The 15,158-nt window shown below is 39.6% G+C and overlaps 1 protein-coding gene across 1 annotated transcript in view; it reads left to right on the top strand.

Annotated features, from left to right (window-relative positions):
* Positions 1–15,158, top strand: part of LOC106000845 (chromosome unknown open reading frame, human C16orf87) — a 40,081-nt gene that overhangs the window by 17,223 nt on the left and 7,700 nt on the right. The window contains exon 3 of the mRNA XM_013036070.1: positions 7,746–7,928. Coding sequence (XP_012891524.1) covers positions 7,746–7,928 — 183 coding nt within the window. The remainder of the gene's footprint in view (positions 1–7,745; positions 7,929–15,158) is intronic.

Here is a 15,158-nt window from a genome sequence, read left to right as displayed (position 1 = left end):
CTTGGGGAGATTAAGCGTTGGAACTCGAACTCTCTTTTTGGTTGGAGAGAGCTGTGGCGTTTCCCTACTGCCCCGTCGCCATCTTGGTCCCCCCTTCAGATAATTTACTCTTAAAGTTTAGTAAAGAAAAGTAAAAGACCTAGGCTCTTAAATCCTGAGATGTAGCTTTCCTGCTTGTGGTAAGCTTAAAGCTGTTGGATCACAAGGTATCCCAGAAGCATTCCAAATAGGAAGAAGTGGGAGGGAAAATGGATGAAGGAATGTGGCAGTCAGTCATGTTTATCCCTTTGGAGAAGGGGAAACTTTCAGAAAACTTTACCAGTTTAAATTACATGCCATTGGTCTAGGTTAGGTTTCCTGGGCACTTCAACTGCAGAAGTCTTGAGAATGTATGCTAGATAAACAGTTCTGTCAAGGTATATTAAAAGCTTCTTGTGCCTTCATTTCTCTTCACTTTTTGCCATAGACTTTTATCTTTTTGATTTGTTGCAGGAAATTTTAATTTCCCTTTCTAGATTGTCTTCATGTCACTAGACATGTTCATTATTTGGCTTATTTTTAGATGTATAATTTTACCAGTCTATCTTGGTTTCAAGTTTTTTTTTCTCCCCATTGTTCTATTTTTCCCTACTTGGGTCTTGAATTTGGGGCCTGAGCACTGTTTCTGAGCTTTCTTGCTCACTTTGTTGCTTAAGCTGCAACTCCACATCTGGCTTTTTGATGGTAAATTGGAGACTTTCCTGCTAGGGCTGGCTTTGAACCTCAATCCTCAGAGTAGCTAAGATTACAAGTGTGAGCCACCAGCACTTGTATTTTCATTTATTTTTATACATATAACATAAAATAGGCTATTTTAAATGCTAACAATTTTTAGTGTATAGTTCAATGGCACTAAGTATGTTCATATTATATACTTAACCGTAATGAACTATTCTCAAAGTGAAACCTGTGAAATAGTAGTTCCCCATTTTGTCTCCCCTTTTCATCAGACAGCCATTACTTTGCTTTTTAGGTACCTCATATAAATGGAATACAATATTGGTCCTTTGGTATCTCACTTATTTCACTTAGTATGACATCCTAAGGTTCATCGGTATTAAAGCATGCATTAGGAATTTCTTCTTAAAGGTTGAATAATGCTCTGTTGTATGTATATAACACATTTATTCATTCATTGATAGGCACTTGGGTTGCTTTCACCTTTTGGCCACTACAAGTAATGCTGTAAACATAGATGCACACATTAGCTATTCAAGACCCTGCTTTCATTTCTTTCAAATATATACCTAGAAATGGAATTAAAGAATCATAGAGTAGTTCTATTCATAATTTTCCATACTATTTTCCATAGCAGCGATACCATCTTACATTTCTATCAGCAGTACTTAGAGTTCCAATTTCTCCACATTCTCACCAACACTTGTTATTTTATTTTTGTTTTATTTTTGTATCTCAATTACTATAAGTGATATCTTGCTATAGTTTGGCTGTATACATGAGCATACATGGTGGTACTGATGTTTGAACTCAGAGCCTCAAACCTGTGAGACAAGTGCTCTACATTTGAGCGGCCATGCTTCCATTACTTTTTTCTTTGTCAGTTCTATACTATGTTAACTGTTTTGATTGTTGTTTCTTTGTTGTAAATTTTATGGAAAAGGAAATATGAGGTTTTTAATATTATACTTTTTCCAGATTAATTCCTTATGAACTTTAGGATAGATTTTTTTTGGGGGGGGGTCTGGTTGTGGGGCCTGAACTCTGGGCCTGGGCGCTGTCCCTCAGCTCTTCAAGGCTAGCGCTCTACCACTTGAGCCACAGTGCCACTTACGGCTTTTTTCTTTTTGCTTATGTGGTGCTGAGGAATCAAACCCAGGGCCTCATGCATGCAAGGTAAGCGCTCTACCACTGAGCCACCTTCCCAGCCCCTAGGATAGATTTTTATTTTACTTCTGCAGCAGAATCTTAGTCTTTTTTAAGTGTTAGAAATTTTATTGAAGTTAATGTTCCATAAGTTCATACTTAGACAAATCAAACTGTAAAAAGTTTAAGACAAACAAGCTACTATTGTCCCTAAATGTCAAAAACATACTGGTTTAAATAAAACAAAGTCTTTAGAAAGCCAAATCAATTTGCATTGGATAAGAAGCCTTCATTCATTTCATGGAGTCAATGTTAAAAGAAGCCTGTCTTGGTTAAAATTATTACAGCATTCTGTTTTTTTGGTCCTGGGGCTTGAACTTGGCTTGGGCTCTGTCCTTGAGCTCTTTTGCTCAAGACTCTACCACTTTGAGCTACAACACTACTCTGGTTTTTTTTCTGGTGGTTAATTGGAGATAAAAGAGTCTCAGAAATTTTCCTGCCCAGGCAATCCTCCAATAGTCTCCAGATAGCTAGGATTACAGGCATGAACCACTGGTGCCCAATCACAGCTTTTTTTTTTTTTTTTTAATTTTGTTTTTGGGGGGGTCCAGTCGTGGGGCCTGAACTCTAGGCCTGGGCTGTCCCTCAGCTCTTCAGCTCAAGTCTATCACTCTACCACTTGGCTTTTTTCTTTTTGCTTATGTGATGCTGAGGAATCAAACCCAGGGCCTCATGCATGCAAGGCAAGCGCTCTACCACTGAGCCACCTTCTCAGCATTTTTATGGATCCATTTTATTCAATACCCCGTAATGTGCTGCCATCTTGATTTCTAATAATAGGGTTCATTTTGAGACTCAAGCTCATGGTAAATATTTCTATCCTATCTTCTGTGTATTATATATATATATATATGTAGTCTCTTTGTTCCATCTACATAAAATCTCTTCCTAAGGATTTCTTTTATCCTCAAGAGTAAAACTTTAATGTCTCAGTCTTAAAACTGGCATACCTAGCCGGGTGCTGGTGGCTCACACCTATAATCCTAGCTACTCAGGAGGCTAAGATCTGAGGATCACGGTTCAAAGCCAGCCTGGGCAGAAAAGACTGTGAGACTCCTATCTCCAATAAACCACCAGAAAACCGGAAGTAGTGTTGTAGCTCAAGTGGTAGAGCGCTCGCCTTGAGCTGAAGAGCTGAGGGACAGCGCCCAGGCCCAGAGCTCAAGCCACGACCGACCAAAAAAAAAAACAAAAAACTGGCATACCTACTAGTCCAGTGCCCCAAGTCTATAATCCTAGCTACTTGGGAGGCAGAGATCAGATCAAGATTTGAGGCCAACACAGTTTTTGAGACTCCATCTTGACCAATTGTTGAGTCTGGTTGCATTTGGCTGTTACACCAGCTAACACAGGAAAGCATAGGGGGTAGGGCTAGTCTCTGGTACTTGTCATCCCTAGTGACACAGGGAAACACCATAGGAACTAAGTTGGGCTGGGAGATTCAGCCTGTCTCTTGGAGAGAACTCTAAGAAGAGGATTAGCAAACAGACTCTGGCAGAGAGGGCAGTTTGTTTCATTAAGAGAAAGGCACTCTCCACCAGTACAATAAACACAGTAGTAAGATTGGAGAGAACTGACTCTCTGGTCCTCTGGGAATTTGTGGTCTTTGATAAGGAGTTTGGACTTCATTCTAAGCACTTTGACAATGAAAGTCTTCTCGTTATTAAAGATAATGAAATCATTAATGAAGAGTAGTTATATAACCTTTTTTTTTAGCGCCTTTTTGCTTAGCGCCAATGGTTTGGCTAGGAGAGTGAGTTTGAAAAGGAGAAAATGAAGAGATTATGGATATATTGTTCTAGAAGTTCCTGTAGGTAGATAAAGAAGCAAGATGATATTTGGCTTGTGCAATTGTTTGCCAGTTATGATGAAGGTGGGAGGAGGAAAAGATTAGTGAGAATCAATTTATCTTTTTTTTTTTTCAGTCTTGAGGCTTGAACTCAGGGCCTGGGTACTGTCCTTAAGCTCTTTTGTTCAAGGCTAGCACTCTACCACTTTGAGCCACACCGCCACTTCCTGTTTTCTGGTGGATAATTAGAGATAAGAGTGTCACAGACTTTCCCAGACATTCAAGTGAAGTTAACAGTTTAAGGAAATTATCAGGGTACAAGCTATAAACTTTGGAGCTATTGTAGCAATAATATTTAATGCTGTGGATCTGTAAAGGTTAAAAGAAAGCAATGGGTACAGAGAGGAGCTCTCTGGGCTTATAAACTGAACAATAGCCTGGGGGAAGAGAAAACATCAAAGGTGATAAGAATGGCTGGATTTGAACTCAGGGCCTCAAGATTCTCAGGCAGGGGCTCATGACCCACAGCCCCTCTTTGTTGAATTTTTGTTGTTGTTGTTTTTAGAGAAGCTTTAAGATTTAAAGTGAAGTGCCTGTTGAATTTCATAATTAAGGTAGTTGTTTTTTTCTTACAGATGGAAAATTGTGATACTCTGATTCTGTTATTCCTTTTTTTGTGTGGGTATTGGGCCTTGAATTTGGTCTTGGCATTGTCCCTGAGCTTTTTCACTCAAGGCTGGTACTCTGCCACTTGAGCCACAGCTCTACTTCTGCTCTTGTGGTAATTGGAGATAAAGAATTTCACAGACTGCTTGGACTGGCTTCAAATGTTGATCCCTAGATCTGTCTCTGAGTAACTAGGATTATAAATGTGAGTCACTGGCTCCCAGCTATTATTCCTTCTTTATTTATTAACTAAATGTGACATCTTTAATAGAGCCAAGAAGAGTTGTTGGAACAATTATTTGCATTCAATATAAAGAGAATCTTACCAGGCTTATGAGTTAGTCACATGCAGTTACTTTAAACATATATGTGTTCAATGACTGCTTAAAAACAGTAAGCATTGGGTTGGGAAGGTGGCTCAGTGGTAGAGCGCTTGCCTTGCATGCCTGAGGCCCTGGGTTCCATTCCTCAGCACCACATAAGCAAAAAGAAAAAAGCCGGAAATGGCGCTGTGGCTCAAGTGGTAGAGCGCTAGCCTTGAGCTGAAGAGCTGAGGGACAGCGTCCAGGCCCAGAGTTGAGGCCCCATGACCGGACCCCCCCCCCAAAAAAAAAACAGTAAGCATAGGAAGCATTGCACATAATTGTAATTGTGTAATATGAAGTCTGGTCAGTTGTTGGAGGAAGACAAAACTAAAGGTATCCTGTTCTTCTATTCTTTGGTTCTGAATGAATGGGACAGTTTGAAAAGAAAAAACAAAAACATACTTTACTCTTCAAGTGTTCAAAATAATGAGCTTTTGTTTTGTTTGGTTTTAGTGTCTATTATGGCCAAGTAGTTTATACTTTCAGTGTCATGTACTTGGGACTTTTAAGTATATCTGGTATATTTCAGATTGTATAGTTACTGTTCTTTTTTTATTTTATTTATTTGTTTTTTAGTAACTGTTCTTTTTGTTTTGTTTTGTTTTTGTTTTTTGTCGGTCATGGAGTTTGAACTCTGGGCCTGGGCGTTGTCCCTCAGGTCTCCAGCTCAAGGCGAGCACTCTACCACTTGAGCTACAGCGCCACTTCCGGTTTTCTGGTGGTTTATTGGAGATAGGAGTCCCTGCCCAAGCTGGCTTTGAACCGCGATCCTCAGATCTTAGCCTCCTGAGTAGCTAGGATTACAGGCGTGAGCCACCAGCGCCCGGCTAGCTACTGTTCTTATGGATTGTCCTCTTGTACTAGTAAGGTCAATGGGAGCCTATGATTGGATTGTCTGCATTAATAAAATGTTCTACTATCTAGTGTATGATGAATCTCAAACTTACAATTAATCAATTCTTAAACAATACTAGGGGGAAGCTGGGCATTGGTGGCTCACACCTGTAATCCTAGCTACTGAGGAAGCTGAGATCTGAGGATCACCGTTCACAGCCAACAGGGGCAGGAAAGTCTGTGAGACTTCTCCAATAAACCACCAGAAAACTGGAAGTGGCACTGTGGCTCAAGTGTTAGAGCACTAGCCTTGAGCTGAAATGCTGAGGGACAGTGTCCAGGCCCAGAGTTCAGGCCCCACGACCGACAAAAAAAAATACTAGGGGAAGGGAAGGGATAGTGGGACAACAACAAGGGAAGGGCTAACCATGATCTATAAGTAGTATGTTCATTGCTTTACTCATATAACTGTAGCCCCTCTGTACAGCATCTTTACAATAAAATTTAAAAAAATTTAAAAATACAATAAGCTGAGTGCTGTTGTCTCTCATTCTTGTAATCCTAAAATATGAGGATTGCAGTTTGAAATCAGCTGGGGTAGGCAAGTCTGTGAGAATCTTATCTCCAAAAAAACTACCAGAAAAGGGCTGGGAAGGTGGCTCAGTGGTAGAGCACTTGCCTTGCATGCCTGAGGCCCTGGGTTCCATTCCTCAGCCCCACATAAGCAAAAAGAAAAAAGCTGGAAGTGGCGCTGTGGCTCAAGTGGTAGAGTGCTAGCCTTGAGCTGAAGAGCTGAGAGACAGCGCCCAAGCCCAGAGTACAGGCCCCATGACCAGACCCCCCCCCCAAAAAAAAAAAAAGCCAGAAGTGGAGCTGTGGCTCAAGTGTTAGAGCACTAGCCTTGAGCAAAAAGAAGGTCAGGTACAGAGCCCAGCCCTTGAGTTCAAGTTACAGGATTGGCATTTAAAAAAAGAATATAATATTTAGAGATAATTGTTCCAGATAATTGTTCCTGTTTTACTCCCCTCTCTCCCACCTGCAAGCCTTGCCTCACTTTATAACTGGGCTGACCTTGACAGTTTGTTGCCTCAGCTTCTAGATTGCTGAGAATCTAGGTAAGTTCCTAGATGCCTAGCCACTAGTTTGTTTCTGTGTCTATTGAATCGTAGACTGAGGGCCTGGGCATTGCCCTTGAGCAGTTTTTTGATCAAGGTTGGTGCTCTACCACTTGAGCTACAGCTCCACTTCTGGTTTTCTGTTTAGTTTTTGGTGGTTAATTGGACTCACCTGCCTAACCTGGCTTTGAATTGGGATTATCAGATCTCAACCTCCCGAATAGTTTGGATTATAGACATAAGCCACCAGCACCTGGATCACTCTTTTATTTTTTACAGTAGCCTATCAGACTTATTGTATATCCTTTCAAATATTTGGTTTGGTTTTTGGGATATGAATTTTCCTATTTCTTTTGGCCTTTTACTTGTATGATTTAAGGCATGTGGGGAATTCTTTTTTGCTTTTGAAATCAGAAAAGTATTAACTATTTGTTGCTGTTTTTAAATTTTTGTTTCTCTACAGCATTTGGGTTTGTTTAGAGTGGGAGGTTAGCTTGTTGTTAAGTCCCTCTATTGTTATTCCAGTTAATGTAACAACATTCTTTTATGTCAGTTATTATTTATGGCTTAAGTGAAAACTACTTAATGTTATAAAAATATGTAGATGTTCTGTTTCACTTTTTTTGTAACTTTAATATTCTATGTCTAAGGTCAGTTTTTCTTCTGCATATTTTACATTTCAATATGAAATTCAGGAAGAAAGCAAAAAGGAATGAGTTTTTTTGTTTTCCTTTTCTAATATTTCTCCATTTAAAGTCTGGAAACAGGAGTTAAAAGGCAATAAAGGTTGTTACGAAATTGTTTGAACTTGTATGGAATGAAATTAAAGCTGTCAAATGAAGAAACTTCTTAGCCAAGATTTCTCCTACTTCATGTATTATGTGACTGAATTCTGTTATTTATCTATATGAGTGTGGGAACATATATAGATGTAGTTTTAAAAAATATTCCAGGAAACATACTGCCATTGAGAAAGTAAAAGGAAAACAATGAGAACTGAGCAAACAGTTCTTGGTAAGCCCTAAAATATATCACTTTTATTCATCCATACAGAAAACAAGCATGAGGCCAAGAGGAGGCGAACAGAGAGAGTTAGGAAAGAGAAGATAAATTCAACAGTAAATAAAGATTTAGAAAACAGAAAGAGATCTCGAAGTAACAGCCATTCAGATCATATCAGACGAGGAAGAGGAAGACCTAAAAGTGCATCTGCCAAAAAACATGAGGAAGAAAGAGGTATGAATAAATCCTTGCAGCTTTTTTTTGAATCTTAAATTGATCAGAGATTATTAATTAGATAGCAATGAAGAGAGTGGTAACTTTGAAGTCTTGGACTTACAATCAAAACTCCTACTTTAGTTTTAAAATATTTGCGGTAGATGCTAAGTTAAAAACAAGCCAACAAACACAGTGCTCATGCCTGTAGTCCTAGTTCCTCTGAGGCTGAGATAGGATTTAGGTTCAAAGCCAGTTAAGGCTAAATAAATAAATAAAATTCCTTGAGACTCTCATCTCCAAATAACCAGCAAAAAGCAGAGCTAGATGTATGACTCAAGTGCTTGTAACCCAGCAAGTATATCTTGCAAACTCAGAGTCCTAGGTTTAAACTCTAGTCACTTCAGAATACCCTTTGGAAAACAAAAGGGTAAAATCTACTTTGCTATAGACTGATGGTTGTAGTGTTTAGGAATAATTCTTTTTTTTTTTTTTTTGTGGGGGGGTCCAGTCATGGGGCCTGAACTCTGGGCCTGGGCGCTGTCCCTCAGCTCTTCAGCTCAAGGCTAGCGCTCTACCACTTGAGCCACAGCGCCACTTCCGGCTTTTTTCTTTTTGCTTATGTGGTGCTGAGGAATCGAACCCAGGGCCTCGAGCATGCAAGGCAAGCGCTCTACCACTGAGCCACCTTCCCAGCCCTAGGAATAATTCTTTGTATTATATCCACTAAAATGAATATATGACATCTATTGAAATGCTTGTAGGTTTTTTTTTAAAAGAAAGGTACAAGACTTACTTCAAGCTGCTATAATGTGAGTAAAGAAACTTTACTACTTAAGTTCTTTTTGGAATCCATTTTTAAATTGCTTATTGGGAGATTTTCATACACCCTAGATTGAGCAGCTTTTGTATAGTTTAGGTGAATTATTTTTTGTTTTTCTGAGATTTTTTTTTGTGTGTGTGTGCTAGTACTAGGACTTGAACTTAAGACCTTGGCCTCTTAGCTTTTTTGCCCAAAGTTGCATCTCTACCACTTGAGCCACAGCACCACTTGTGACTTTTTTTTGGTGATTAATTGGAGATTAGAGTTTTATTTAGTTTCCTGTCATGGACAGCTTCAAACCTTGATTTCAGATCTCAGCCTACTTAATAGCTAGAATTACAGGTGTGAGTCACAGGTGTGTTGCAGGTGAATTCTTCTAGATCTTAAGTATATTTTTGTTTTTCCTTACAGATCTTCTCTTTATGAAGGAGTGTATATATCTTAAAATTTTCCCAAGTGGTAGTTTTGTTTTTAGCTTTCAATGTTTATATGAGAATTTGTGGGTAAGGTGAATATATTGTAAAATAATGCTGCATTTTCTCTTCCAACACTTGATTTTTCTCCTGCATATCCTGGGACCAAAGCTATCTCCTTTTCGTGGTTTTTTTTTTTTTTCTTGCTGATATTCATATGTTATGAACAAGCCTTAGGGCAGAGAACTTAGTCCACTGTAGGACACATTAAGTTTCAAGGGGAGCTGAGGAATTAGTCTATTTCAGCCAGCTGGATGCTAACTAAAGAAAAAAATAATTACAATTTTTGTTAGGCTCAACTCCTAGCTCAGCCTCATCAGTTTTTGTCATCAGTGTTTGGGTGAAGGCTTCCCTCACTTTCCTAGTTACCAGGAAGAATCACAGGTTCTTGAGATCTAATTATGAAAGGTATTTCACAAGGTGAAAGTTTTAGCAAGGATTTTTTTTATATGTAACAGAGTTAAGTAGGGAGAAATAGAAAATGAAAGAAACCTTTCTTGCTTTCCAAGCAGGATATGAAGAGTTAAAGACTCCAAAATAATTTTTTCACCATGGAGAATTACAATATATGAAAGAGTAAGGAGAGGGCTGGGAAGTTGGCTCAGTGGTAGAGCGCTTGCCTTGCATGCCTAAGGCCCTGGGTTCAATTCCTCAGCAAAAAGAAAAAAGCCGGAAGTGGCGCTGTGGCTCAAGTGGTAGAGCGCTAGCCTTGAGCTGAGGAGCTGAGGGACAGCGCCCAGGCCGAGTTCAGGCCCCACGACCGGACCCCCCCCCAAAAAAAAAAAAAAGAGTAAGGAGAATATATTTAAGTCCTGTATACTTTTAAAAGTTGAGAATGTTGCAACAAAGACTTACAGGTGCAAACAGTAAATCCTCTTTTGCAACCCAGAACTCATTGTTGAGTATGAGTTTTCACATATATAACAAGGAATATGATTCCTACAGTAGTTTGACGTGATGGGAGTAATGATACACATGCAAGTTGGCTCAGAATAAAGATGATGTAAAAGTTGCAGGGTGCTGGTGGCTCACGCCTGTAATCCTAGCTGTTCAGGAGGCTGAAGATCATGGTTCAAAGCCAGCATGAGCTGGAAAGTCCATGAGATTCTTATCTCCGATTAACCACAGAAAACCAAAAGTGGTGCTGCGGCTTAATGGTAGAGCACTTGCCTTGAGCTGAAGAGCTCTGGGACAGCTCCCAGGCTCAGAGTTCAAGCTCCTACAACTGACCAAAAAAAAAAAAAAAAAAAGAAAGAAAATGATATAAAAGTTAAAAAAATTGAGAATGTCTTAAAACTTGAGACTATCAGGCTAGTAATTATTGGAAGTAAAGATATTATCTGTCATTTTTTTTTTAAATTGGTCATGGGGCTTAAGGGGGCCTAGGCACTGTCCCTGAGCTTCTGTGCTCAAGGCTAGTGCCGTACCACTTTGAGTCACAGCACCACTTCCTGTTTTTCCGTGGTTAATTGGAGATAAAGAATCTCATGGACTTTCCAGTCAGGGCTAGTTTCAAACTGAAATCTTCAGATGTCAGGCTCCTGAGTGGCTAGGATTACTAGCGTAAACCACCAACGCTCAGCTTCTTTATAATAATTTAGAAACCTCTGTCAATAATTTTATCTTAAGGGCTGGGAAGTTGGCTCAGTGGTAGAGCACTTGCCTTGCATACCTGAGGCCCTGGGTTCCATTCCTCAGCACCACATAAGAAAAAAGCCGGAAGTGGCGCTGTGGCTCAAGTGGTAGAGCACTAGCCTTGAGCTGAAGAGCTGAGGGACAGCACTCAGGCCCAGAGTTCAGGCCCCACGACCGGACCCAAAAATAATAATAATAATAATAATAATTTTATCTTAAGTGAAATGTATAATTTCTTACATTATTAGTTACTTACACTTTTTTTCAGATAGTCTTAGGTATGTTAGTGTTTTCTATGTAACTAAATTTTTGGTACTTGAGACACTGAGAATTAGTCTTAGGTATGTTAGTGTTTTCTATGTAACTAAATTTTTGGTACTTGAGACACTGAGAATTTTCTATCTGTTCATCAGTCTTCTCTAAGATTTATTAGTTTTGTTTGAATAAGTTTAGTTCCCTTAGGGGAAATAACTAATCGCTAGTTTTTTTCCCCCAAATTGAAAGTGTCTTAATTGTGTTTTTTAAAGGAATAAGGTTATATCATAATTAACTGCATTTTACAAAAGCTGTAATTAGCTACTCTTTAATTCCTTTAATTTCACTGTTTTACTCTTCCTGAGAGTTATTTGCTTAATTTCAATGTGCTTCTTTAATAATATGAGATCACTAGAAAAATCCATGTCAACGACATAGAAGGGAAACTGGATAAAGAAACGTCAGCATAGATGAAGAAGTAAAAAGGCATATAAGTGAAAGAATAGAGAAGGAATGCGTCTGGTGGTAAGAGGAGATGAGAAAACAAATTTTTTTTTTATTTGAGGAAATGAATTCTTTTTACTGTGCTGGGACTTGTACTTTTATTTCATTATTTCTTGGAAAAGCATTTGTCAGTAAATATTGTTTAGATATTTTCCATTTATTTTATGTTTTTTTTTTTCCAGTCCTGGGGCTTGAACTCAGGGCCTAGGCACTGTCCCTGAACTTCTTTGTGCTCAATGCTAGCACTCTACCACTTGAGCTGCAGTGCTGCTTCCAGCCTTTTCTGTTTTTTTGGTTTTTTTTTTGGGTCCGGTCGTGGGGCCTGAACTCTGGGCCTGAGCGCTGTCCCTCAGCTCTTCAGCTCAAGGCTAGTGCTCTACCACTTGAGCCACAGTGCCACTTCCAGCTTTTTTCATTTTGCTTATGTAGTGCTGAGGAATGGAACCCAGGGCCTCAGGCATGCAAGGCAAGTGCTCTACCACTGAGCCACCTTTCCAGCCATCCCCCCTTTTTTTTTGGGTTGTGGGGCCTGAACTCTGGGACTGGACCACTGTCCCTCAGCTCTTCAGCTCAAGACTAGCACTATACCACTTGAACCACAGCACTTCTTCCAGCTTTTTCTGCTTATGTCGTGTTGAGGAATCGAACCTAGTGCCTCATGCCTGCAAGGCAAGCACTCTACCACTGAGCCACCTTCCCAGCCAGAGCCTTTTCTGTTTATGTGGTAGTGAGGAATCAAACCCAGGGCTTCATGCATGCTAGGCAAGCACTCTACCACTAAGCCACATTCCCAGACCATTTTCTTTTCTTTTTCTTTCTTTTTTTAATGCTGGTACTGGGGCTTGAACTCAGGATCTGGGCTCTGTCCTTTAGCTTTTTTTTTTTTTCCTGAAGTTGGTTCTACCAACCTTGGGCTCCACTTCCATCTTGGTTTTTTGTTTTTTTGGGGGGCGGTTTTTGGTTTGGTCATGGGGCATGAACTCTGGGTCTGGGTGTTGTCCCTGAGCTCTTCAGCTCAAAGCAAGTGCTCTACCACTTGAGCCACAGCGCCACTTCCAGTTTGCTGGTGGTTAATTGGAGATAAGAGTCTCAGGGAAGCTGTTCCTGTTCTGACTGGCTTTGAACCGCGAGCCTCAGATCTCAGACTCCTGAGTAGCTAACACCAGAGCCTGGCCTTCACTTGCATCTTTTTAGTGGTTAATTGGAGATAAAAGTGTTATGGACTTTCCTGCCCAGGCTAGCTTCATAAGGTGATCTTAAACTTAAGCCTCCTGAGTAGCTGATTATAGGTGTGAGCCACTGGGTGCCCACTTTTAGAATTTTAATTTATTTTTCATTGCTGGCCCTGGGGCTTGAACTTGGATTCCGGGTGCTGTTCCTGATGAGCTTTTTGTGCTCAAAGCAGAGCTCGAGGCTCTGCCACCTGAGCTTCAGCTCCATTTCCAGATTTTTTTTTGGTAGTTAATTGGAGATAAGAATCTCAGGGAGGGGCTGGGAAGGTGCCTCAGTGGTAGAGCGCTTGCCTTGCATGCCTGAGGCCCTGGGTTCCATTCCTCAGCACCACATAAGCAGAAAAAGCTGGAAGTCTCACTGTGGCTCAAGTGGTAGAGCGCTAGTCTTGAGCTGAAGAGCCAAAGGACAGTGCCCAGGCTCAAAGTTCAAGCCCCACAACTGACCAAAAAAAAAAAGAGGGAGGGGCTGGGAAGGTGGCTCAGTGGTAGAGTGCTTGCCTTGCATGCATGAGGCCCTGGGTTCGATTCCTCAGCACCACATAAGCAGAAAAAGCTGGAAGTCTCACTGTGGCTCAAGTGGTAGAGCGCTAGTCTTGAGCTGAAGAGCCAAAGGACAGTGCCCAGGCTCAAAGTTCAAGCCCCACAACTGACCAAAAAAAAAAAGATACACTTCTTCTCTTCACTTTTCTTTTTTGTGATCTAGGCATTGAACCTAGAGCCTATACATTCACAGTTCAAGTAAGCTCTCAATATTTATTTGCTTTTTGAAACAAGAAAATTGCTCATAGCAAGGTTTGTAGCATTAAATTGTTATTGTTTTGTTTGACAGATTGTCACTATCCAGGCATTCCTCTAACTCAGCAATTTACCTGCCTCAGTCTCAATTATAGATATATGCCACTCTACCTGAATAAACTATAATCTTTTAATATAGACACAGATAGCAGCAGGATATTTCTACAAACAGCTTGGTAGTAGATATGATATTTTAAACTCTGTCACAACTACTCAACTTTGTCATAATAGTGAAAAAAGCTATGAATAATATGTAGGCCAATGGTCACACTTGTGTGTTCTATTAGACTAGATAAAAACGAGATGATTGAGATGTAGACCATTGTTCTCTAAATTTAGTTTGGATAGGAACCATGAATTTCTTTAATGTTTATATATTCTAAAATAGACGTTTTTGGTAATGCTTCTGAGGACCAAGTAGCTACTTATCCATGTTTTTATTGGTTCCTTGATTTTAAGGCATTTAAAAATTTGAAGGAAGCTTTACGTTTATTTTAACGTCAGAATTAAGGAAAACCTGACTATCTAAAAACAAAACTTTAAAATTTTGACTTTATTATTTTCTGTTTTACAAAAGAATAAAGAAAGGAAAAATAGAAAAGGAAAATCCCCCAGCCCTAAATTTATCTTTTGAGAAGGATAAAATAAAAACACAGTCTCTGGTATAAGGAATACCAGGCATTGTTGAGGGCAGTGATACCATATGAAGCTCAGGAAGACTGAATGGAAATTGGACATGGTAAATATTGAGTTCTTTGGCTGTTTCGTATCTTCCACATAAAAGAGATTGGAAGTAATATTCTCTAGGAAATCCTAAGAGCTCAAGAGAAAAGGCCTCATATTTAAATACTATGGCTTATCATTCTGACTGATAACCAGTGTTAGGCTCCACCCATGTGCTCAAGGTTCTAATCACCTTTTTTGCTCACACTTTTAAAAATGAGCACATTATCAGAAATGACTCAGCTATCTGGAAGAAAGCATCCAGTGGGAAAAACTGAGCCTAAATCAAAAGGAAAGAAAAGATAAATTAGAGCAAATTTTTATAGGGAAAAGAAAAAATTTAAAGCATTTAGATCTTTAGTTAAATAAGATGTAATTAGTCAAAGCAGTAACTATGATATTTGAAAAGTAGTTGTAACTTATGCACATGGAAAATGGACTTCAAAAATATGGACTTTGGGGCACTGGTGGCTCACGCCTGTAATCTTACCTCCTGAAGATGCTGATATCTAAGGATCTCAGTTCGAAGCCAGACTAGGCAGGAAAGTCTATAAGATTTCTAATTAGCTACCAAAAAAAAAAAAGCAGGAATTAGAACTGTAGCTCGAGTGGTAAGAGCACTAGCCTTGAGCACAAAGAGGCTCATGGACAGCACTGAGGCCCTGAGTTCAAGCCCCACAACTGACAACAACAACAAAAAATTACAGAAATAGAAACTTTAGCAAAAGTTTAAAGATAAAATTGAAAATTTTTGGAAATACAGCAGTAAGAAGGTTTCAGAATGGGGCTGGGAAGATGGCTCAGTGGTAGA

The sequence above is a fragment of the Dipodomys ordii genome, unplaced genomic scaffold (assembly GCF_000151885.1).
Source record: "Dipodomys ordii isolate 6190 unplaced genomic scaffold, Dord_2.0 Scaffold247, whole genome shotgun sequence".
NCBI classification, from domain to species: Eukaryota; Metazoa; Chordata; class Mammalia; order Rodentia; family Heteromyidae; genus Dipodomys; species Dipodomys ordii.
The sequence above is the reverse complement of the archived record's forward strand: the minus strand, read 5'-3'. Positions and strand labels throughout refer to the sequence as shown.